Raw genomic sequence first — 27,330 nt, 5'->3', positions numbered from 1 at the left:
GGCCCCAGAAAGCATGAATCCAGAGTATTTCTGGAGTTTTACTTCGATTTCTTTATAATTATTGTATGAAAACGACAGGTGGAATATGCGATTTGGTACAATACCCAATATAATTCGACCCAGCTGTCAATATAAAAACGAACGTCGGCAACGTAGGCATTTAGAAAAATCTTCTTCATTGACGTTGATCAAGTTCCTCGACGTGTTTCACTTCACCTTAACCGATCCTCCAATGTCGATATTTGTCGGATAGATACTCGGCAGGGCGTTCATCGCTCGGAACGTAGTTGGTGCGAAACTCTACCGAGATTCTTGGTTTACCTTCTGAGTTTCTCTCAGCATTCGCGATCGGAAGAGGGCGATAAGGGGTTGTAATGTTTCATGCTTTTCGTGATATTTTATTACAGCGTAAGAGGGTTTAATGGCATTTCTGAGTACGCGATTGGGAAATATGTGGACGTGCCGATTGTTAGATAATCCCGGTGTATATTGTTCGTTATAGAATATCGTTTGCATACGTTGATACGAGTCGGCAGGCAACGGGGCGTTTGAAGTTACCTTGGATGTCTATTGTTTTGCGGTATGTTAATGCGACCGAGGGTCTCGGAATGGTCCGCGGATAAAAAGCAACTTATCGAATTAGGAAAATGGAGGCATTAAGCGGCATGTAAAGATAGGGACTCCGGAATCCATTCTTGAATCCATTAGCCACCCAAGAGCCGGTCGTCTTGGATAAATTGTACTCTTTATGTGTAACGCTGCGATACTCATCCGGCCAAGTAGAAACGTAAAGTAAGGTCTGAAATAAACGGATTTCCTAGTGGTCGTTTAACGGCAGTCGTGCGGCTTTACATGCTCGATTTGGCGAGCATTTAAATTGCATTTCTTTTTCGAGAACATCGAGAGGGGCTGCATCTCCGGAGATGAGATTCCTGAGAAGGTGAATCCGAGTTTCTTGTCGTTTCACTTTGTCTTCGTGCACTATTTTGTCTTAGACGAACTTGGCCGAGCCGCCGTGCATATCCTTAGCACATGACGTGTGTTACGGACGTAAACCTGGTATCTTCTCCTCTCGAGAGATAATGACGGCAACGCCAACCATCGAAAGACTGATCGACCGGTACTTAAGATACTCGCGTTACCCCTTAATTTCTCGTTCTCCTTCTTTTTCTTCATTTTTCAATCGACATCCTTTATCGCGATCCGCGGTTCCATCAATGACACGTTTTCGAACGAAGAATTCGAGTCTGAGACGTCTTAAGAACGAAGTTTTCGTTCGTAAGACGTTTCAGACTTCATCGGGCATTTAAATATGTACAGAGCATGCAAGAGGTCATACTTCTTGACAAAAACTCTCCTTTTTGCCCGATCATCGCTCAGACGAGCCGGATATGGAGCGAGGGCGGTAGATGCAACCTTATTGCATCCTCGGTCAGGGATGGAAGCCAAGGGTACTTAAGATACTCGCGTTACCCCTTAATTTCTCGTTCTTCTTCTTAATTTTTCAATCGACATCCTTTATCGCGATCCGCGGTTGCATCAATGACACGTTTTCGAACGAAGACGTTCGTAAGACGTCTCAGACTTCATCGGGCATTTAAATATGTATAGAGTATGTAAGAGGTCATACTTCTTGTTAAAAACTCCCCCTTTTGCCTGATCATCGTCCAGACATGCCGGATATGGAGCGAGGGCGGCAGATACAACCTTATTGCATCCCCGGCCAGGGATGGAAGCCATGGATACTTAAAATACTCGCGTTACCCCTTAATTTCTCGTTCTTTTTCTTAATTTTTCAATTAACATCCTTCACCGCAATCCGCGGTTCCATCAATGAAAGGTTTTCGGACGAAGACGTTCGTAAGACGTGTCAGACTTCATCGGGCATTTAAATATGTACAGAGTATGCAAGAGGTCATACTTCTTGACAAAAACTCCCCCTTTTGCCCGATCATCGCCCAGACGTGCCGGATATGGAGCGAGGGCGGCAGATGCAACCTTATTGCATCCTCGGCCAGGGATGGAAGCCAAGGATGCCCCAAGGAAGGACATGCGCCTCGGCAAAGATGGCGGCGGCTAGGGCGAGGGACAGAGGCCGCGTCTTTTGAATTGCGTGCGGTTCTCATTTCGCGTTTTAACGGCTCCGTTTACGAGGCTGCGCCGACACAACGACAGTCGCAGCTGCGACTATGGCTCGCTATAAACGCGGCATAAAAGTACCGACTCCCTTCTACGAGTACTTTTCTTTCTGCCTAGTCGAGTCCTGAAAACCCGAAGGCTCCGCAACCCGCAATCGCGTGTAACTCCTAACCGCCTCTTGCACTGTATTACCCTCATTGACAAGTGTCTGATTTTCCCTTTTACATCGTTAACGTACACACGGACGGACGGACTAAAACCTAACGCGTTTCCCAGTGGGCACCGAGATATTTTACTACCCACGGACCGTAGGAGAGCACTTATGCGTCCTTAATTTATTTTTCTTCCCGGCGAAGTAGGGAGTCCACTAAGGTTCGCATTTAAGAGGATCCGAAGCCGACTCTTTACCGCGTACGTTTACGAACCTCTTATAGGTTCCCCCTATTTTCAAAAGTCGCGGAAACCTGGCCGAACGGTGTACGAGTGCGCGTCAGGATTAGAGGGATGATCCTCTGGCCGGGAAAGTGCAACAGCTCATAACGTAAGACACGGTAATCATTCGAACCTGTGTCGAGTCGTAACTCCATTTTGCTTTCGTCGGATAATACGAGCACGAATAGCCTCTTCTTTAATACCCATAGCTGGAATATTATTATCTTCTCGATTACCCTTCGGCTAACTACTTCCACCGTTTTCAGGGGGGACAGAGAGAAACTAGGATGTTGATGACTTTATGCGATGAAAAATGATTCACAACCCCCTTGGTCAGACTGCGCACCAGAAATGCATACGGCATGAGCACTCGGTGAACGTTTCAAGATGTAATACACCTATTGTTTTTACGTATGTACGCGCACATAGGACAGGCATTCGTTTCGTTAAATGTTTTGTATGGTGAAGTAAATGTTGCGTGCCTCTGGTGCCGGTCTTCGGTTGCCGTCTAACTTGTAAGCAAAATGAATTTCTACCGCGAGTAGGTTTTATTTCTACGCGTTCACTGAGGAGGTTAAGGTGAAGTGAAACCTCCCTCAAATCGAAATAAATAAAGGATAAAGGCAAAAAAGTGTCTTACGCGCTTCTATGCTAAAACGATCGGAATACCACGTCTCGAAGCGATAATTAAGTTGATACGGAAATCGCAGATAGTGCGGGGGTTACTCTGCAGTCAATTAGAGCCTCGAAAACCATGAATCCAGGGGATTTCTGGAGTTTTGCATCGATTTAATTATAATTATTGCACAAAAACGACAGATGAAGTATGCCATTACGTACAATACTCATGATTCGACACAGCTGTCAATATAAATACAAACGTTATGAATATAGGTATTTAGAGGAATCCTTTTTACCAAAGTCGATGAAATTTCGCGACGTGTTTCATTTCGCCTTAACAACTTTTATTACGTTGGATCGGAATCCATTTCGAGGGGTTTCATCGTTCTTACCCGTTTTGGAGTGCGGGAGGGTGTAGGTCCTAATTACAAATACGAAAGTCGGTAACATAGGTATATAAAAGAATTCTTTTTACCGACATCGATGAAATTTCGCTACGTGTTTCACTTCGCCTTAACAACTTTTATTACGTTGGATCGGAATCCATTTCGAGGGATTTCATTGTTCTTACCCATTTTGGAGTGCGTGAGGGTGTAGGCCCTCAAGGGTTTGGCCAACAAGAAGGCGGGAACCCCAGCCTTGACCAGCGCGCCCACTCTCCGGTAGACCCTGGCACTTCCGGTACCGCTGTTATTCGACACCACGGAGAACCATCCTGAAAGAGAAGAATTCGCTATTTACTGTCGGTACTCGGAGGTTTCCTTCGGGGATAAGCCCTATCGGGCCGATGCATCGGGACCGCTGCACAGGCAAGGAATCGAACGGAGATCTACCTCGCCCGGGCGCTTAATCGGTAAGGCACCGATCGCCCGCTACGCATTGGCGGGGCAATAAGTTAAATTAATAATTTACTAGCGAACCTCCGGCGCGGGGTAATCCCGGGATAATTTACAGTCGAATGTAAACATCCGTTTCTTGTCGTAGCTATTTACCGGGGAAGGCGTATAACTCGCGGGGACCGATTAGCAAGCGACTCGCGGTTTACGCGGTATCTCCTCCGCCATCTTGGATTGATTTACAACGAGGCCCGACGCGAGGTTCCGATGATACTTTTATCGGGGTATGGGAAATTTATTGGGAACCCGGCCGACGCGCGAGGCATCACAATGTAATCTTATATACCGGGCCCAAAGCTTATGTACCAGCTGGGGAGAGAACATAACCCTACGGGCCCTAGGGCCGGATTTTATCCGCCACGGGAAACGATAAATTCGACAAGCCGAGCCGCGACCACTTTCCTTACTTCGGCCTTTTACTCGCCGAGGCGCGTCTCTTAATGGTCGCAATAAAGTCCCCGTTAATTATACTTGTTTCCCCTTTAACTTGAAGTAGAAGATCATGTGAGAGTACTTGTTACCGGGCTCGGCCCTCCCGGTCGGGCGAAACGCGAGGGGGCTCCTATACAAGGTGTCGCGAAGACAAAGTCCTTGGGACGTCCACGAACGCAAATTTTCGGCACCCATTCGCGAAGAAACGATACCGTGCTTCTGCATTTCCAAAAGCATTGTCTTCCAAATTACATACGTGACGTAGCACCGAAAAGATTGGAACGGAAGGATAAAATCGAATACTCGCCGAACATTGAAGGGTAAGTCTATCTCAGTTCAAATCTATCTCTCGCGAATCTTCGAGACTGGAACAAGACATTTCGACGTAAATGTTAATAGCGTTTATGCCAAAAGAGTTACGTCAATTAACAAAAAATCTTGAGCCTAATCATATTTTTATTTAAAAATATGAATTTTTGGTATTCTCTCCCCGAAACGATTCGGTGCACCCAGTTCGAAGAAAAGTTTCATGAACGAGACCCCTTTAACGCCACTTTCACGTCACCTTAAATTGGCGATTATCTCCTGAATGTAGATAACGTCCTTTATCTCTACCATCAACGTGGTAAAATAAGCACCAACTTCCAGTAGAACCCTCCTCCGTAATGCCGTGGAGAACAATCGAGAGTCCATTACAGGTCATACTCGATCGATGAAATGAATCTCCACTAGGCAGGACGTGCAGGGATCGGCACCTTCTCTCTCAAGGGGCGATCCATCGATCGATGCCTATCGACGCCACATCCTCCCAATAAAATCACTCGTTTCGAGGTGAAACCGTGCATCGCGATCGTCCAGTTGGACTCCTCGAGAAAGGTACCCCCGATGTGTTCGCGTCTTGCGTAACACCCAGTTTGCTGGGATAAGGATCCGATGCATATCCCGAGGGACCGGTTGACTAATGAATACCGCTGCGGCCGGTATTTAATGTCTCCAGTTCCAGGGAAAAAATGTCGACGGCGATCGATCAGCCGACCGGGAATTTTTCCCGGCGACAGTCAAGTTCAACCGCGGCTCTCGTATGCAGGGCCGCGAACTAACGAGCGAATTCCGGCCGATGCAATTAAGACGTTCTACCGGGACCTAATCGGTTAGGGATAAAGTTGAAAAGGCTCGCCAGGAGGAAGCCGGGATAAAAAGAGAGTGCTTCTCCACCGGCACGCACGGTCTAACCTTATATTGGCTCCTCGATAAATTGTCGGCGATAGGGAAAACACGTCGTACGGGGCCTATTACTCGCCGAGTCGGTAGGAAATCGGCGCCCGATCGAGCAGCCCGAGTATAATTGGCTTCCACCAGTTAGACCGGAAAAATCCTAGGTCGGGGAAAGCGCCTCCTGGATGCGCCAAACTACGGGAAATCGCGATATTTCACCTTTATTCGAGTATTTATCTCTCGTCCCTGCGTCACCCCAGGTCAGGAAACGCGAAAAATGCGGAACACCCGCTGCTTCGTTAATCTCAGGGAGAAACCTTCCGTGGGATATTCATCTGAGACCGTTTTGTAGATCTTTCAATCCGAGTCGTTAGCGGAATATATAACTTTTAACTACCGCTCTGCGTTGGTATTTAATCAGCTGGAGGACTCGTTTAATGTTGTGACTACGAGATACCGATAGGAAAAATCGAGGATTCGGGAGACAACTTCCGGTGGATGTTTAATGAGGTATAAGTTTTTCAAGTTTGCACCCTGAGTCGTTAGCGAAGTATGTTACTTTCACCCTCTTCTGGTTTATGGCATTTAATCAGTAGGTGAACTGGTGTCATGATTTAGTAGAGCCTTGCATTCACGGATTCACGTACACGCATCATCGGTAGTTAATTAAGGCATAGAGGGAGAACTCCAGCTCGGTATTTATCGCAGAGAAAGATATTCCATTTCTGAACCTCAGTCATTAATATAATACGTAATTTCATTTTAACACTCTTTTCATATATGGCATTTAACCGGTGGATGAACTCCTGTCATGTTCCAACTGGGCAACGTATACCCGCGCATTTACTATCGGCAAATAATCAAAGCGTCAAGTGAAACTATCCGACAATGACTAGAGAGGAAGTTTTTCAGTCTTCCAACCTAACTCATTGGTAAAATATATATATTTATCGCTCATTCTGTATATAATATATTTTAACCCGTAAACACGTTTCATGGTTTAAGAGCGCGATGCATACGCGCGTACGCGCTCAAGCTTCATCATCGGACACTCGATGTTTTCAGTGAAAAGTTCTCACTTTCTGTGAAAAGTTTAAAAATCCCCAAAGACCGGCAAATTGACATTTCATCGCTACTAAAAAAGAACCGCCAATTGAAACAAGGCAACAAAGTGCTGGATAAAAATGAATCTTTTAAAAAAATACATAGCATTTTAACATACATATAGCATTTTAACCCGTGGACTCGTTTCATGGTTTAACAGCGCGATGCATACGCGCGTACGCGCAGGTTTTCAGTGAAAAGTTCACATTTTCTGTGAGAAGTTTAAAAATCCCCAAGGACCGGCAAATTGACATTTCATCGCTGCTAAGAAGGACCCGCCAATTGCAAAAAGGGCAAGAAAGTGCTGGATAAAAATGAGTCTTTTTAGAAAATACATAGCATTTTAACATACATATAGCATTTTAACCCGTAAACTCGTTTCATGGTTTAAACACCGCGATGCATACGCGCGTGCGCGCTCATGCCCCATCATCGGACACTCGAGGTGTCAAGAGAAACTTTCCGGTCGACATTTATTGGCAAGTAAGGTTTTTCCATTGTTCATCCCAAGTCGTTAGCGAAATATGTGACTTTTAACGCTCGTTTTGCGTTGATATACAGCCAATAGGTGAACTCGTCTCGTGTTTTGACAGCGCGATATCAGCGACGGACAATCGAGGCGCCGAGAGGTGACGATGGATCTCGTTAAAGAAGCGAGCCAGTCAAAATGCTTGCTTAACCCGAGATTACCGGCTGACAGATCCGATCGGTATCGTCTAATGGCTCCGATCGTTTGATCGATCGTTACCGGCAACTCGCCGATTAACGTACCCACGCTCGCGAACACGTATATTCCAGCGAGGACCCAATCGCAAGTAACGCGACATAACTCTTCCCCGATATCTCGCGCCGATGAGGTCCCGATAGATCGCGATTTATCGGGGGACCGGTTGTCCGCCAGGATCGCCCTGCGATCGGTTTCGCATCCGCTTACGTAATCGCCACGAAAAGGAAATTCACCGAAGAAACGTTAATGCCCGACGTCCTTGTCGAGGAAAGAGACCCTCCGAGGACCGATCAGCCCTTGATAAGTCTGCAAGTTCTCGCAATGATATCGATAGAGTGAAACAAAAGAGCCCAGAAAACCGAGAATCGATTTTGCCACGAAGTAGAGTATAAGTGAGATACAACGCCATGCATTGAAATCGTCCGCACTTTAGGGGTCCAGGATCTTCAGATATTTTTTCTGATGTGATAACGAGAGCGCCTCGATGAAGTTTTGCAATTATAAACCGACCTTCTAGAGATATATGAATTCTTAAACTGAATTAATAAGACTTGACCAACGAGTTCGGCGTCCATGAATCGATGAGATCGTCCGTAGTTCACATCCCCTGAGACAAGTGGAAACCTCCTATTTTCGATGTTTTATCCATTTTTAGTGATGAAAACCGACCTCCTAGAGTTGTATGAATTCATCAACTGAATTAATGAGACTTGATCAACGAGTTCGGGGTCCATGAATCGATGAGATCGTCCGAACGAATCGGAGCAGCGGAGCGATAACAGGATCCCGATCAGGAATCTATGCGGCCTGGTCGTGGATCTCCTTTTGATATTCACTCTCGTCGTAGCCGCGACAGGTTCGGGACGAGAGGATCGGGGATCGGGATAGCAAAGTCGATCCCCTCGACACCTGTCTTCGTAAGTCTCATCCGGGCGATCCGCGACGCAACTCCCGCTACGTCGTAATTCCCCTTGTAATTCGCGGGCAATTTAGTGGCGGATCGTAGGATCGATTCGGGGCCCGCAAGATGTGCCCGGTAACAATTACATTCCTTCCCCTAGGGGATCGAATCCCGTATGATCGTAAAGATCGACCCTAGGCCGTATCGCATCGAGATTTAATTACGATATATCGGGCCCACTCGCAGAGAGCGATGGGGCAGGCCTTCGGCACGAGAGTCGATCGCGTGCATGCGAGTACAACCTGCGCAAGGAAAGATCCTTTATTGTGCTCCAGTTACGCGGTTATTCCTCGAATTATGGTACCAGGTTGTAACCCTTTAGGGACACTTAGTGTTGGGTTTGGGGACGGATCGTCGGACACCAAAATTCTGATATCAAGACGCGATTAACGAAAACGTAAGACTAAAGTGTAGCCGAGCATAGACATGAAATGTAGACCCTCTTAAGGGGATATGAAAGTGTGTGTGTGTGTGTATATATGTGCCATACCGTTTGCAACTTCATTGGTCGAAATCAGAGAATTATACAATTATTCTTAGAATTATGGTCCAGCGAAAGTGATGTGAAAGTGGCGTGAAAGAGGTCTCGTTTATGAAACATTTCTCCGAAATGGGTGTATCGAATCAATTCAAACTTAACAATGTAAATGTGGAGGCTATAAGGAAGGTCCTAACCCTCCTGAAATTTCATTTCTTATACAAAATTTCAGAAATACCTATAAACAAATTAAAAAAAAAATGAAATTTCACGAGTCTCAGGACCTTCCTTATACTCTCCATATATATATTGTTAAGTTTGAATCGATTCAGTACACCTAGTTCGGAGAAAAATTTCATAAACGAGGCCTCTTTGACGCCACTTTCATATCACCTTAATGTCCAAAAGCTGAATCATTGGCTCTACAAAAAGTACAAAAAGTACAGAAAGTACCTCTACAGAAAGTACCTCCTGTTTTCCGAACATTACAAATTTTAATTAAGCTTTAAGTATACGCTGTTTGTAACACTGCTGATCGACTGCATGCGAGGGGACGTGCACGCGAATCGAGTATGTACTTTGTTGTAGAACCAATTAAGCCTTAGGTACGCGTGGTCTGGTATTATTGCCGATCCCGAGGATTCTTACGGGATTACTATGTCTGGATAGCGAGGGCTACGCGCACGTGCGTGAGATTTCGCGTAAGGAAACACTTCGCACGAACAAAATCATGTCCAACTTAAAGTACAATCATCTCCAGAACAATAGAAACCGAATCGAGATATGCTTCTATAAGCATTTAAAGGTGCCAATAGAAACGGTTTTGCTTAACTTTGACGCTCATTTGTTTGGATGGAATGATCATCGCATTGAGAACATTTCGATATTTTAAATAATCTCGTTTAGAAATACGTGCATTTTCAAGTCATGAACGATGTAAAACAAGTATTAATTCATCGTATTCTTTAGAAACTATTTAAATACTTAAATGTCGAATAAAGGCACGATGCCTTATTAAAAAAAAATAGAGCTGCGGATCTTTTTATTTACTTATAAAACGTATCGCAGGGTCTGTAAGAAAGTTCAAGTAATATTTCTTATTTAAATGTTTACATAGTTTTATCTCATTTTAGATTTTATTAGGTATGGAAGTCGTACATGAAATAGGGTTGTATGGAATACTTTAAACACTATTGAATATGAAAGTATCGATTCATATTTCGGTCATTTAAGACGTGTAACTGTTAATTTACAGTTACATATTAAGTTGTAATTAATGGAGGGTTCCTTTTTAATCGCTTTGGGGCAATCTAACTGTGCTATTAATGAGATAGAAAGACCAGATCTGTCAACCCGGACTTCCATTGATTGATCTAAATTAATGAGAAAGAGAGAGATGAGTTATAATGAACGATTGGACCAACCTGTTTTCATGACAATCTGACCGAAGGTGAGGAAAAAATACCACGAAGAACATTCACAATTTGACTGTTTTTAATGAATAATATAAACCATAAGAGATCCGTTACAAAACTGTGAAAGAAAACCTAATTGCCTACTTATTTCGCTTCGCGTTCCTTCTATATTTAAATATTTAAATGATACATTTCTATCCTGTACCTTTTTTATTACTCTCCTTACACTAAGTGTGAACTAATTAAGAAAAAATGTTAAAGGAATTTTTATGATTTACGGTATATTTACAGGTATGATGGCAGGTGTCTAATATTCGAAAATTATTTTATTTACGAACTTGTTTAGTTTAGTCAAAACGAATACTCATTATTACAAGTCTTGAATTCGAAAGTAGTATCCATGAAGATTTCTTACACGTTTAAGAGCAGAGACTTTCTGTATTCCCTTACTAACGAATAGATAGGCCAGAGATGAAACACCTCTTCTGAGAATAATCTCAATACTAGATAATGATTTAATTATTATGACAAACTGTTCAATACGCACCCTCTGTCGCCCTATTTAGAACTCAACCGCGACAAGCGAACGAATCTCAGAAAATGCTAATATAAATGTTTTTACTCGGACATGAAAACACGAAAGCAGGACAATATATTATACGGCATTATATCATATGTGCCCATAATTATGAAAGTGGTCTAAGTCAAAATTAAAAAAAAAATGAGTTTATCAGTTATTTCACGCCATATTATTTCAAACGAAATTAATTCAATGTAATTTCGAAACAAAAAATATATGACTTAGACCACTTTCATAATTATGGGCACATATATTATAGATATACAATGGTAAAAATGAGTGCCCAGCCAGTGCCATTTCCAAGGAAGAATTCCTATAAAATCATTCCAAATGTCCTTTAGACAATTACCATCAGACACGGCAGCACTTAATATGCAAATAGGAGAAATATAAATGGAATTTCGAGCAACCGCAGTCCTAAATGACGCCATGTCTCGTTCGTAGCTGGGACCGAGTATTAAGAATCGAGCGATACCTGATTCCGAATTTATGATCTACCTGTATAGAGATGGGAACGGACCTCTGGGATGTGATCTCGATCGGTACTCGCGGATCGACTTATACAGCCGTGTAATGTGCATTAATGCACCCGAGTCGAGGGTTTGGTCCTGTTGTACCGTTACCGGCGACTACCAACTGTCATTAATATGCGATTAAGCGGCGACATTGTGTGTCACTCGTGAGTGCACTTACATGTGTGCGCGTATGACCAGTCACGTGAGTTATGATCTCGCAAGCACTCGGGAAAAGAACGTATGGAGAGAGAGAGAGGAGCGCGGCCGCAGTTTATTATCTTCTGAACGCCGGTGTATCCTTTTAAAAGAGCTCTTGATATAGGATACACCAACTGCAACAAAAAACCAGCGGGATGCGCCAGCAAAAAGAAGAATATCTTCGAGAAGCCCGTTAGCGAGCAAAGATGGCGAGCTGCAACCAAGACTCGGTGATATTTCAATCATCGTTCCTAAAGAGCCGGTACCCGGTCAAAATGAGTACTTAAATCAAGGACCGAACCGACGACATACCTCGGCATTCTGTCCCTACAAAGGAACCAGCTAGTTATTAAACGTTACTCCCTCCTGTCACCCTTGATCTATCTGGGTTAATCACGATAAGCGGAGTCGCGGGATGATAACGTGTTAGCACACCTCAAAAAATGCTGTTAACTTCGCGTTTCATAAAATGTGCAAAGGTAATAGGTAGAACTTAGGATGCCTAGCTATCTATTAGGAAGGGCCTAAAAGGGGAAGCTTGAATGAAATGGTATTAGGTGGCAAAATAAATCCTAATTAGGTCTTAGATTGGCGTTAACACAGAAAAATCGTCTTAGATGGAGATCCAAGGTCCAATCGTTCCTAAAGAACTGGTACCTGGTCAAAATGAGTACTTAAATCAAGGACCGAACCGACGACATACCTCGGCATTCTGTCCCTACAAAGGAACCAGCTAGTTATTAAACGTTACTCCTTCCTGTCACCCTTGATCGATCTGGGTTAATCACGATAAGCGGAGTCGCGGGATGATAACGTGTTAGCACACCTCGAAAAAATGCTGTTAATTTCGCATACATAAAATGTGCAAAGGCGCTAGGTAGAACTTAGGATGCCTAGCTATCTATTAGGAAGGGCCTAAAAGGGGAAACTTGAATGAAATCGTACTGGATGGCAAAATAAATCCTAACTAGGTCTTAGCTTGGCGTTAACGCAGAAAAACTGTCTTAGATGGAGGTCCAAGGACTAACTAAGACCTTCCTTGGATACAGCTGGGAAATGCCTACCGTGGGAGTCGTACAACTAAAGCTTAGACACTATCTAGGATTTCCTAATCAGTTTACATCCCGTACAGAAAAACTGCAAGGTCGCTACCTAGGACCCAGCTACGATACCAATCTACTAATGCAGAACCTACATTGAAACGTCAAACTTTTTCAAATATGGCCTGTTGATACCTAAATCAAACGTTAACTAGATCTTAGCTTGGCGTCAACGAGGAAAATTTACATATCTTGTCTCCACCGCCTTATCTAGACCTTACTTCGACTACCGTAAAAGTCCTGGCCAGTACCCAGAGATACTATATGGGATTTCCTGGTCAGTTTTTCACCGCGTGTCATTGTTACATAACACGGGTGACAATTACCGGTGTTTACATTAATAAATCACGGAAATAATTGACAATCGAACTGTCGCGGGCATGCTATCGATCGGTCATTCGGGATATCGGGCACTACTCTGTTACAAGATAAGCCGGTGATACGCGATGCCGGAGTAATTGCACGAATAAGTCAGGAATGAAACGTCGCAGAAAGATCCGCGATACGCGTGCATTGCCAAATCACATCCCGGCGAGGAAAATGACTCGCGTCGATTCTTGTCGTTCCGGAGGTCAGGGCGGCCACGAAGTAAGAGTGAATTCCTCCGGGCCGGCTTTCGCATTGTGCAAGACTGCGTTCCCCGTACTCGTAATACGTACCAACACGTGTCGACGAGGGACTCATGGGGGACTCATGGGGGACTCACGTGTGCGCGCGTGCGACAATGCATCCACGTGAGCGAGAGAACGCGTTAACTCGCCCGTCGAAATCTCCTGGATCGTGACACGCCGATCGTGAGTACGTTTCCAGTCTCAGCCGCAGAAATAATCGCTATGCGATGCAATGCGTTGCAGTCGATCCCGTGACATAATGCGAACCCCATTGCCCGCGTTCTGTACAATGGCGGACATGAATGCCTGCCCTGCAGATACGGCATCGCCTGTGCAGGATGGGAGGGCATTGATGTCTCCCAGTGTACACCTGGGTTTAAAATGATCGCAGGAATGGTGCGAGTCAATGCTGGCTGAGACAATCTGAGCCATGTCATTTTCTCTGCCTTCTGCTATACTTACTATCGGCAGAACTCTTAATCCTAATCCTTAAGAGACTCCTAAAATCCTAATCCTTTTAAGAAATCGAAGATGCATCCTTCAAGAATGCATAGTAAATTTTAAATCGACTTTCATGTAAAAGCTTTTCTCGCTTAAATCTAATAGATCACCTGAAGTGATATTCAGGATGCTACCTAGGACGATCTGGCCTTGTATGGCACAATGAAACATTATCAAGGTTGTGACAGAGTATAATACTGTCACTGGTATTCTTTTTTTCAGCTAAGGGCTTCCTTATGAGCCAGGAAATTAAACAGCCTTGTAGGATATGAGAGGTTGGTTTGAATATTGGCTAGATCTTCATCTAAAATTTAAAAAATAGGCATTTCTTCGTAACACTTAAGTGTCATCAACATTAGATCTTTCACGTAACCCACTTTGTATGTTCCAATTATCTTCACGTATTTTATTACATTTCTTGAAACCACTCATTAGGTCTCCGTATGTCCTGTTAAGTTATTTTACAACTCTTAAAATAATACGTAAATCCTCTTCTAATTTCAATACGAATATCCCTGGTCCCTTCTTCACAAAAAAAGGAAACATCATCGTTAATTCCGGATTAAAAAATCCCACCTACGAACTGGATGGTCATAAAATACACCCTTTATTATCCGAGTTGGCCTTTCAAACTTTGTCATCCTACGTTTAGCTCTTCTTAATCCCTCGCAAACGTTGAATGCGATTCTTTTCTAAACCCATATAAACGGTGTAAAGAAAACAAATACAAAAGTGGGATTTAAGAAACCCTTTCACTAACGAGACCCGAAATATATGAGATGACTTCCCAGAGCTTACTTGCAATAAAAAAGGTATGCCTTCCAACGATTCGGGAGTAGGAGCGACCGAGGTCAATTGTAACAATTTTTACGTTTTTATTTCTACAATTAATTGTAACAGCTCTTTAGGGGCGAAACTTGGTCCATATACTAAGTGAACTATCCCCTGAAAGACAACATACATCTCAATGCTTCAAGATACTATAAAAATCAGCAATTTTTGTTTTCGCTACTAAATGTATTTGTTACATCTGCAACCGTTGCAGGGTATGTTGTATATAATTTATAGCGTTTGTTTCAATTGCCCCGTCTTACATTTGACATTGGTCTCCCAACTGCAAGACATTCCTAGTATTTAGTGGAAAGCTTCCACTGCTTAACCACGCTTTTTCAAGTTTTAACCCTTTGCGTCCCAACGACGCATAAATGCGTCCGACGTTTGGTCCAATATTGCCTGCACGAATTCATGGAATTTCGTCCATATGTCGAAAGAGCTCCGTCCTCAAAGGGTTAATAAATAATTTAAAGCGTTTATTACAATTTCTCCGTCTTACATTTGACTTTGGTCTCCCCTATCCCTCTCTTAGTTTTCAATACCTCTTTCCACTAATCGACGCTCCATAGAATTGTTTTAGCTTCTGACGAGCGCGACAATGCGCGGGTCCGTCCCGAATTCCCTGGAGGAAGGAGGTCGACGCCTTTCGCAACAATTAGGCTTCTTTTTCCTCGGTCGTTCCTCGGAGCTCCGAGGCAACTCCGATGCACCTTATAAATGGCACGTGTCGGCATTCCGGAGCGATTGGCTGCGCGATTGGCGAACTGATCGCGCCAATCCCTGACCACCGTTCAACCTTTCGTTGCGTAAGGTAGCCGCCATTTTCCCCGTCCTCCCGACGGGCGCGATCCTCGTCCGCGCATTGAGCTCACCGGACTCGCCGTGGCACTGCCAATTTTATATGCAAATTCCTCCCCCGGTCCAGCCTGCCCCCGCCCGGGGCAAAAAGTGCGGATTACAATAAATAATGATTACCCGCAAATTACAGCCGGCTCCCTCGGACTCTTTCCACGGACGAGGCACGCACCTCCGCCCCGTGTACGCGTCGTTAGGCGCACGCACGCGCGCGGCTGCACGCCGGAAACCAAAACACCGCGAAGGGATTGCATACCCATGAATTTCCTTCATTTCTGTACGAGATTTAATGCCACGCTCTTTAAATCTTGAAATCCTCCAGGGAGAAAGAATTCAAGGAACGAACACTTTTCACGGAGCACGTGGCCATGCAAGATGGCGGACGGTACAGGATGGACGACGTCGAAAACAATAAATAATGGTACAAAATATACAAGGGCATGAAAAATAGAGAAAAGATTTGTGTAAAGAGCGGATAAAAAGAAGTATTTCCAGTTGGGAGGAGACATCCAGGGCTCGTTGAGGTTATGGGCCTTCAAACGAAGATGCAGGACTTGGAGAGGTTCGAGTCCAGCTCCTCGTAGAAGAGTGCCTGTATCTTCAGCCTCATCTTTAATTTCTTCGTCGGTGGTAATCTTCTCAATTCCTGATAGTGCGACAGTAGGAAATGATAGTCGTCGTCTTCGAGCAGTTCCGGGAATTTGTTTGTTGTCGGTTCTTTGGACTCGGCTGATAGAACGTTTTCATCTTCATTTTGGAGATTCGCGTTGCTTCGGTGCTCTGCGCTCTCCTCGTCATCTTTTTCATCAGGCACTTCAGTTGTACGGGAATTATTTTCCTCTTCGAGGTCAACGGATGATTCTCTGGAAAAATCGCTCCTCGAAGCGTGGTTACTTTCGAGATCAATCACTCTGAGGACCTTTATGCTCTCTTTGGATGATTTCGCGTAGAGACCTGTGGGGACGTTGTCTAGGATCGTCCCACTGGATCGACCATTCGATTCGAAATTTTCATCCAAATGTTGATGTCCTTTTCTTTCAATATCTCCCATCCGGTTAGTACCTGGCTCTTCTTCATTATTGGTACTGGCTTCCAATGATGATTTTTCTGAAGATCGTAATACGGTAGAATTAAGCTGTCGATTAACTCTTGCATCTTCATTGTTGATTTCTCCAGCGTTTCGTGAATGTTGCGGATATTTGGGGTCCACTCCATCGCCTTGACCGCTCATGGTCAAGGCTTGGGTTAATTCCTGACCTTTCGAATTTTCTAATATTTTACCATCAAGGAATTGTTCCACAGAAGTGTTCCTTTCGCCTGCTCTCTCCATTCGTAACATGTGCTTTTCAGGGGACTCTAAGTTATTATTCCTGTTGTAAATGTGTACGACGATCTTATCATTACCGCCTTGGAATTCGGAGCCATCTACTAGTCGTCTCTTCCTCCCAGATGAGAGGCTTGCCGAACTCTGATGGTCCTCCACTGTTCTCTTCCTAGATTCCTTTAAGACTTCTAAGTTAAATGGATTCTTTCGGTGGCTCGAAAAAGTGCATCGCGGAACATGAGGAGCGAACTCTTTTCTTACAATTTCCCCCAGCACGGCGTCCTCCGTATTCGAAGGTACATTTGTCAGGAATTTGTCCAATCGAGGAATCCCCCGAACGAAATTCTTCTCTGACGAGCGGTTATTAATCTTTCGGCAATCTTTACATGAATAATCCAGCACCTGGTCGTCAACTTCCTGAAGTGGTTCATCCGATTGTCTCGAAGTCTCAACCAGATCTTCTCTTAACACGAAGCGTCCTATGATCACCTCATCTGGACACGTGTAAGGACGTTTATCCTCGATCCTTTCAATCCTGGAGGTTCTCATCGATGCCATGGATGATCCAAGTGTCATTTTCCTCTGATCGTTGTCGGACGCAAAATCGTTCAGTATTTCCGACCCCGAAGGAACGTACCTAGGGCTTTCGGAGTGCTCACTGGAGAATTTATCCACAGGGTAATTATTTCTTTCTGCGGGTTCAATGCTGAGTTTTGATTTTGAACTCATTGCACTGTAATTAATACCGCTTCGGGTCATAATCCCACTGGATACAATCTTCCGTGATCTCGTTCCAATCATCACGGATCTTCGATCTCTCGACCAACAGGTTCTCAGATTCGGTTTCGAGGTCTGGCAGCCTTTGTTCAATTTGCTCCTTGACTTTATTCTCTCGTTTCGAAGGAATGCCAATTTGTCGTAATAGCTCCAATTGGAACGACGGCGTTGATTGTGGGCCATCTTGGTCATCTTTGTGTGCAGACTGCGTATCTTGCTCCACCTACTCCTGATAAGTTCCGCTGAAAATATTTCAAATGCTTGGCATCATCTTCTTTTACTTTGGTAAACTTCTTCGTAACCTTACTCCCCGGTTGAACATGTACCTTATTTTCTTCCTTATAATTCAGTACTACGAAATGAATTAACCATCTGTCAGGCTCTTTTATACGATTAACGCGTAATGACTATTCTTTGAAATTAGCTCATTTGATACATTGAACGTTAATTTGTACTTTTCATATATTGGAGCTTTATCGAAATCAGAAATGTGTAATTAATGTTTGCCAACTTTTCAAAAATATTATTTTTCATGAATTAGAGCTTGAATATCATTAATAAAAAAATTAATGAATTAAAACTTAACTAGCAAAATCCGCGAAAATTTGTAGCAACGTTAAAATATATTAATGCGTTCTAACCTCACAGGTATCTCTAACCACGTTTATGGCGAACTTGAAATCTTATCAAATTTCATAAACTCAATTTTCAACATGTATTATCAATAGATTACTTCCAGTTGTAGAATTACCTGGCTGCTTCAATGTCAACGCGATGTCGGACCAAGTGAGCTCACGACGCGTGCGATTTTTGTACTGTACGTGATTTGGATCCCACAAGAGTGAGTGCTTCTTCACTTCGTCAATGAGATTTACATTTTCGCACCGAGTCATGAAAGCTGACATTTTCGTAATGTCGAGGTGAACCGAAAGCGGTGACAGCTTGCGTGGAAATCGTTTCACGAAACAATAATGTCACGGTCGACGCGATTCACGTAATTCTATTCAAACGAGACGGCAATTGTCAAGTCAATTGTATCTCATCTCTCTTCTACATACTTGCATATTTATATGTATATTTATTCAGAGTCTCTCTCAATTTTATTGATACTTTTTATTGACACTACATTACGTCTCCTTGTACAATGGCGGACATGAATGCCTCCCCTGCAGATACGATATCGCCTGTGCAGGATGGGAGGGCATTGATGTCTCCCAGTGTACCACTTCATGCTCACGTCCATGGAGTCATTCCACCGGAATTGGAAGTTCATCGAGCCGCTCCCGGGCCCATTTCGCAAAGTTTAAAGTAGTGCATGTAAAGTTAGATCATCGAAAATCAGACATTCGTGGGTCCCGATTCTAGGGCCACATCCTAAGAAACGTAACATAGGCATTACGTCCCCTTGTACCACTTCATGCCCACGTCCATGAAGTCGTTCCACCGGAATTGGAAGTTCATCGAGCCGCTCCCGGGCCCATTTCGCAAAGTTTAAAGTAGTGCATGTATAGTTAGATCATCGAAAATCAGACATTCGTGGGTCCCGATTCTAGGGCCACATCCTAAGAAACGTAACATAGGCATTACGTCCCCTTGTACTACTTCATGCCCACGTCCATGAAGTCGTTCCACCGGAATTGGAAGTTCATCGAGCCGCTCCCGGGCCCATTTCGCAAAGTTTAAAGTAGTGCATGTATAGTTAGATCATCGAAAATCAGACATTCGTGGGTCCCGATTCTAGGGCCACATCCTAAGAAACGTAACATAGGCATTACGTCCCCTTGTACTACTTCATGCCCACGTCCATGAAGTCGTTCCACCGGAATTGGAAGTTCATCGAGCCGCTCCCGGGCCCATTTCGCAAAGTTTAAAGTAGTGCATGTATAGTTAGATCATCGAAAATCAGACATTCGTGGGTCCCGATTCTAGGGCCACATCCTAAGAAACGTAACATAGGCATTACGTCCCCTTGTACTACTTCATGCCCACGTCCATGAAGTCGTTCCACCGGAATTGGAAGTTCATCGAGCCGCTCCCGGGCCCATTTGGCAAAGTTTAAAGTAGTGCATGTATAGTTAGATCATCGAAAATCAGACATTCGTGGGTCCCGATTCTAGGGCCACGTCCTAAGGAACCTAACATAAGCATTACGTCTCTTTGTACCACTTCATGCCCACGTCCATGAAGTCGTTCCACCGGAATTGGAAGTTCATCGAGCCGCTCCCGGGCCCATTTGGCAAAGTTTAAAGTAGTTCATGTATAGTTAGATCATCGAATATCAGACATTCGTGGGTCCCGATTCTATGGCCACATTCTAAGGAACCTAACATAGGCATTATGTTTCCTTGTACCACTTCATGCCCACGTCCATGAAGTCGTTCCAAGGGAATTGGAAGTTCATCGAGCCGCTCCCGGCCCATTTCGCAAAGTTTAAAGTAGTGCATGTATAGTTAGATCATCGAAAATCAGACATTCGTGGGTCCCGATTCTAGGGCCACATCCTAAGAAACGTAACATAGGCATTACGTCCCCTTGTACTACTTCATGCCCACGTCCATGAAGTCGTTCCACCGGAATTGGAAGTTCATCGAGCCGCTCCCGGGCCCATTTGGCAAAGTTTAAAGGCACTCGCCGGAAAATACCGAAGAATCTCTTCCACGGAGGTGCATATATCCCTGGAATGAAGTCGCCACCAGCAGAGTCGATTCAAAGCTCGGCTCGTGAAACGCGATACGGTAGAGCCTGGGTACTTGGAGTTTCTCCCGAGCAAGAATTTCTTGCGAGAAACATTAGCAGGCCGCCATTGGCGGAGCCCTATCTCTCTCTTTCTCCCTGTCTTTCTCTGGGCTGCTTTCGAGCACAATCTTGGCCTTTAAGCGAGCTATCCCACCGCGTGCGCGTGTGCGTACGCAACCGGAGATAATTACGTTCGCGCGTATGAGCGTGTTCGCGCGGCAGCTTCCTAGTTAACCTATCAACCCCGTAGGAGAGAGCGAGAGGGAAACTCGGATAGCGAGTCGGAGAGAGAGACGGGACAAGGTGAGGAAAAACGAGGAGAAAGGACCGGGGATAGCCCCATGCTGCGAGTAGCGTACGAGGAGCGTAGGCGTCGCGCAGAAGATGATTTCCTCGGGACATCGGCGTTCGATGGTCCCTGATAATAACCCCGGTTCCCCATGGGAGACCGCGGCTTCCATTCCAACTATGGTTCCACTCCTCTTAGAGAGGAAGTGAGACCAGGCGATTCGCTAGATGCGAAAGCGATGTACAACTTGTTCGTTACCTCGGGCCAGGCGGGTAGTTTCAGGGTTTTCAACGGGACCCCGGATTGGGAATTTATCTCCCGTGGGAGTAGAATACATAGGGATAAAACCCCCTTGGGATGGGCGTCTGTACCTTCGTTGCTGTAAAATTTCATAACGCTGTTAGAGATTTTTCCCCCGGCCCGATAGATTGTCATGTCGGCTAAACGACCATCGGTGGTGCATTATGCAGAGAGGATGGTGGTTTAGAATTTCATTCGCTTGTTTAAGAGTCCGGTTTATACCCCTGCTAGTCCTGTGATGTAGGGGTTTCCTCGGTGCGCTGTAAAATTTCCATGGTTTGAGATATGGAGACGCCGGAGGACACGGTTTAGAGGTAAAAGGAGAATTTGTGTCCCCGCCTTGTTGGATTATTGTCATTGTTGATGATTTTTAGGAAAGAGGGTTGTATTCGACGCGAGCAGATTCTACTCAAATGCTCCTTATTTGCCATTTAATCTGATCCGTATTAATTCGAAACAAAAAGTTATAAGTATATTGCCTCGAAGAATAAAAACTATTGCAGGACAATCCATATTTTAAAAATTTTCTCTAGATTCACGCGTAAATTCTTTTTCCATCTGAAATGAGTGTCTTGTCTCCCTACACGAGCTCGAATAAATTTCACATTTACATATGGCCCTCCTTTATTATTGAAAATTCTCATAAATTTAAAGCGTAATGCTAGAGGTAGATTTTACACATTGAGCAGGACAACATTGATTGTCCCCTTTTCTTATCAGATTTTGTCACTTTTTATCATTTCTATTCCTAATTCTATTATCTGTGGTGGCATTTGGTGATAGAACTATGTCAACTGGTCTGCGTAGAGGACCATTGATCGACCCTGGAAGAACTGACCGAGACGAAGGACGAGGAGATAAACAGAAGGTGGACGCACCGCGCGAATCGATCCCTTCGATCGATCATCGCGCGATCGTCCCTCGCGTACGATCAGCTCGTAAGCAAGTCTCGATCGATGTGCCCTCCGACCTCGAACATTAAATCGGAATTCCCTCTGGAAACGCGCGCTTCGAATCACTCACGCGATCGACCTTCCTCACCTCGGACCTCCCCCTCGAGGTCGGAACAAAATGCTGTCGGAGATCCTCGACGAAAGAGGTCTGATTTTCGGCTGACTCAAGAGAGGAATCCATTAACCCGTCATTAAATTAAATCTAACACCTCGCTGCACCTCTTAAGAAATCTTTAATATTGGAAAAAGTCTGTGAGTATCAAAAGGAATCGCTTCAACTTTGTTGCCTATTTCGGATTCGTTCTATTTAGCGTGTCCGTCTGAGAAAATCGTAAAGAAATTACCGTGACATAACCACTTGTCAGATATCGTATTCGTCATTCCCTGTACTACTTGGTGCCCTTTGAGTTAAATGTACCAACCACAAAATTAGAAAAAAATACGTTCCTTTCTAAGTGGATAAATGTTCAAGCTTTATCTATCGCAAATTCCCTTAAACACTGTACAAGGCCAATTAATTTATCCATTTTGGCTCATCTTGTCAGTAATACCTTACTGGACGAAAAACTCGCAACACCTACAATCAGAGTCGTACATATTTCATAATCACGGATATCGTGTGGGATAATTGAAGGAGACTACGGCCATATCTCGATAATAACAAATACTTTTAAAAACAAAATGGAGTCAACATCTCTTTACATTATTCTAAGCAATGCGTTGTTTTCACATAACTGATCTCTTTCGGTGATTGGAAGCATATAGTTAGGATTTCTTATACAGTCCACCCTTGGTCGGAAAGTCACCCACGAGAGTTTAGGGTGGGAGTAAATTTAAGGCCAAACATCCCTTGTAACCGACTCTCATTGTTCTCTATCATAAAATCAGGGGCGACCGGCTCTAAAAAAAAGGAAATCGTTTTCACTGCTCTTTGAGTGAATAGCCCTTCGGATCAACGCGTTAAATTTTCACGTTATTGCTCTCTTTCGGTAATCGGAAGCATATAATAAGGATTTCTTGTACAGTCCACCCTTGTTCGGGAAGTGACTCACGAGAGAAAAGAAGGAAATCGTTTCCACTGATTTCCGAGTAAATAGCCCCTCGAATCAACGCGTTAAGTTTCCACGTTACTGCTCTCTTTCGGTGATCGGAAGCATATAATTAGGATTTATTGTACAGTCCACCCTTGATCGGAAAGTGACCCACGAAAGATCAGAATGGGTGTACAAATTTCAGACCTAACATCCCTTATTACCGACTCGCATTGTTCTCTATCATAAAATCAAAGGCAATCGGCTTTAAAAAGAAGGAAATCGTTTTCACTGGTCTCTGAGTGAATAGCCCTTCGGATCGACGCGTTAAGTTTCCACGTCACTGTTCTCTTTCGGTGTTCGGAAGCATATAGTTAGGCTTTCTTGTAGAGTCCACCCTTGGTCGGAAAGTGACCCACGAGAGATCAGGATGGGAGATTTAGTCCAGGGTGTGACGCAACGGCTTGGCACTCGGTCTCGGGTTGGTCGATTTTTTCGCGGGCGCAGCCAAGCCGAGAGAGAAATGAGAGGAGCACTTTCTCCTTTCCAACCTCCAGACCGCGACCTTGTCTCGATACTCCACCTCCCGCTAGGCCACTCTCGATTTCACCCAGCTTCGACGAATATTCGTGTGGGAGGTTATGTTTGCCGCGGCGAGCCGTCAAACTGGCTATCGTTACGGCGGGACTCGTGCAGATCGAAATCTGGCCTGGGCATTGGCGATCGCACTCTCGATTTCTCTCTATTCCGAGTAGACCGATACGAAAAGTAACGAGAATCGTACAGGGTAATTTATAACCGCGGCAAAAAACGCCCCACATGCCGGCTACGATTATTCCTCGCGCTGGCTAAAGTACCGGAGCGAGAGTGGACTCGATAAGTCGTCAATTTATTCGCCCCGGTTGGGCGCGATTCATTGACTCGGGATCGAGGATCTAGGGAGACTTTTCACTTGGAATAGCCGATCGCGGAATAAGTGGGTCATTGATATCCCATCGATTGGGCGTTCGGAATATAAATGAAATCGGAATCTAACGCGGCTGGTTGCGGGACCGGTTTCAAAAGGGGAAGCTGAACCTTGCGCCGACCGAAAGATCGCCGATCGACGGCCTGATCGATGCATAAATAAGTTCTCCGGGATGGGAAAGCATCGCGAGGCGAGAAGGTGATCTTTAGAGGAGCGTTTCCGCCCAGTTCCACGAACAAAGAGCTCTTAAGCCGTGGAGGAACGCCTTGTTAGACCTCGTTCATCCGGAAACGCGATGTAGGAACTTGAGCCCCCAATAGAGAAGACGAATCTACCGAGAAAACTATAATTGGCGCAAACAATTGATTTCAGCTTTTTTAGAGCTATAAAATTTCGTTCCAACGTTCAAACTTCTTGTCGCAAAGTTTCGTGAAATACTGCTCTTTCTATCCGGTACACTGGGAGACATCAATGCCCTCCCATCCTGCACAGGCGATGCCGTATCTGCAGGGCAGGCATTCATGTCCGCCATTGTACATAATGCCTTGTACCATTCTCTATATACTGTCATATTAATTCTATTGAAAAGATTTATTGTCTTAGAAATGATTACCTAAAAGAATAAATTGCACCGTTCGGGTAATAAGGCCGGACATAGGGCAACTTAGGGCAACTAAAGGTCTTTTTCGAAAAGGAAAACAGACCGTGACCAGATGTAGTACAACATTACAATAAAAAATTGTGTGAAATTCCCGAAGAAAAATGAAGCCTGGCACTTCAAGGAAGACCGAGAACTGGTACTGCAGCCTTTACCAAGAAAATAATGTCGCCGACATGCGGAAACATGCCCTGTGCAAGAAATGGCTTCGGAAAGAATGCTCGAGGATAACATTCGAGGATCTTGATGACATGACTTGCCCTAACTATGGAAATTGACGTGCATCTTCCCACCGATGTCCTAGGGCCTTATTACCCATTATTACCCATACGTGCGGTTAACAAAGCCCAGGAGCCCCATCCCACAATTTTCTTAATTACTTTTTTCTTTAGAATTGTATTTTATTTTTATAGCTGGTAACAGAAATGAACATTGTTTGCGTACACCCTGCTCATTTCCCCTTCCCAAAATACTTTACATGTTAGCTTGTACATGTCTTTTGAGTTATGGTGGGCCTTATTACCCTAAGGTACCTTCATTTATCCCAGTAGACCCGAGATGAAAAATCCATGGCACAGGGAAAATGTTCTCGAGTACAAACGCGTGTATATATAAGAGAAGCGATTTCGCTTTCTAGACGATGCATCCGTAACCGTGCACCCGGATGCGTTGAACGTGTTACGGATGTGGGATGCAGCGGAGTGCCCTCGTGACCGGTTGGGAGTTGCATCTGTGAACGATTGTGGACCGTGGTGGACGATAGTAGACGATAGTGGCCGATAGTCGACGGTGACTCCTAGATGACCCTGCACTATCGTAACTACACCCGACCAAGGTGTCACGAGGATCGTGGTATGTTGTATACCAGGTCCAACAACCGATCACGCCCAGCCATCTTTCTTCTCGTGGATCCGATCCTCCTCTCCAGATTTCTCTCTAGGATTTCTTCCCAGTTCAGGCTGAACTTTACATGCCATACAGCCATGCAAATACGGTAAACGATGTATCGCTCTATCTCTTATCAGTTTTCCTGGATTTCTTTCCACAGTCCACATCTCTCGAATTTTTCTTAACACATTCGCGACCGACAAATTTTTTCCGTTTCAAATACTGAGTATCGACGAAAATAATGAAATTCTGAAAGTGGTTGTCGCAAACTTGCATCGTGTATCGTCATGGACGTGATTCACGTCAGCGGCAATCAGGAATAGAATTTAAAATGACGTGAATTCACGTCAGCGGCAACCAGGAATAGAATTTAAAATGACGTGAATTCACGTCAGCGGCAATCAGGAATAGAATTTAAAATGACGTGAATTCACGTCAGCGGTCGCGAATGTGTTAAAAGTATAGAAGATTTCTATGGAATAGTAAAACGTGAATATCTTTCGTATTCTGTAGTATTAAGGAGATATTTTAGATAGAGCTTTTAATTATTTCTTATTTATAAAGGAAGGCAATGCAATTAGATGTTAAATTTGTTGTCGGAAGAATTAAAAAATAATAGACGAAGAAATCCAACTGCTTAATGAAGGCTATGTTAGGCTTCATCAAAATTCATCCTCGATTTTTCTTATCGGATTGAACGGTTCTTCTTTTGTAATTAATCGATTCCTTTCAGTAGTCCGTGCACAAAGATATGTAAATATGGGCTTTGGAATCTTAATACTCTACAAGATATTCCCACGTTTTAACGATACACGTGTTTTATTCGAGGCGAAGGTCAGATGTTCCATCTTACATAATGAACTGTCTATTAGTACTCCCCTTGACTGTAAATACATAAAAACGAAGTCATTTAACATTCCCATGCATTCGATCAGTTAATGGCGATATCGTAATCACTAGTTAATTCGCTGTCCACCTCAATTAAGGAATAAAAAAAAAACAGAATTTCTAAATTGAGCGTAGTAAGCTGATGAATTATACCATCTCAAGAAACATCGCTCGAAATATACATCTTTTCGCCTAGAAAGAGAAATGAAGTCGAATTGAAAATTTAACTCCAAAGTTAAACAAAAATATTAAGCCATTTAATTTTTTTCCAGTGTTCTGTTTCTTTTTGTGCCTGATAGTTCCGGAATTGAAAATTTAACTCCAAAGTTAAACAAACCTATTAAGCCATTTAATTTCTCCCAGTGTTCTGTTTCTTTTACCGTCCGTAAATATTTTAAACATATCTCATGTTGTACGATATTATTATATATATTTATAATCACACACGGAAAAGGTTCCGTAACTCGTCCAGGAGATAGTGATACGTTAATGCCCGGTTAAATACAAAGTTTTCGAATTAACACTCAGGAGGAAAGTCGCTCTTTTTGTGCTTGGTAGTTCCGGAGTGACAGCCGCCGCAGCTTTACGAAGGGAGGCCTTCCCGATGAGCCTGTACTTGTCCGGTACCCTCGAGTACGTGCGAATAATTACTGGCTGTCCTTAATGAGCTGTTACGAGCTTTGTAACTTGTCACTCGAGGCCACGCATCCTTTGTAAGGTGGACGTGGGTTGGTAGCAGGCGAGTCGGAGGAGCAAGAGAGTTAGAGCTAAAAGTCCCATGGGACGCGTAGCCCTACGGGGAACGTCCTAGAGGAGGATACCCCTTTGGCGTGGAAAATCACGGAGCCGCCATAAAGAATCGCCCGTAGTTAACCTTCTTACTTGTTATTAACTTCTCACTCGTT

General features: G+C 44.1%; 1 protein-coding gene across 2 annotated transcripts in view; it reads right to left on the bottom strand.

Annotated features, from left to right (window-relative positions):
- The window catches only part of LOC105701901, a 90,709-nt gene that overhangs the window by 6,150 nt on the left and 57,229 nt on the right, over positions 1–27,330 (bottom strand). For both annotated transcript variants that reach the window (XM_023433928.1, XM_023433929.1), the window contains exon 4: positions 3,764–3,907. In XM_023433928.1, the coding sequence (XP_023289696.1) occupies positions 3,764–3,907 (144 nt within the window). The remainder of the gene's footprint in view (positions 1–3,763; positions 3,908–27,330) is intronic.

Source organism: Orussus abietinus, unplaced genomic scaffold, assembly GCF_000612105.2.
Source record: "Orussus abietinus isolate OABI.00-Male unplaced genomic scaffold, Oabi_2.0 scaffold88, whole genome shotgun sequence".
In the NCBI taxonomy this organism is placed as follows: Eukaryota; Metazoa; Arthropoda; class Insecta; order Hymenoptera; family Orussidae; genus Orussus; species Orussus abietinus.
The sequence above is the reverse complement of the archived record's forward strand: the minus strand, read 5'-3'. Positions and strand labels throughout refer to the sequence as shown.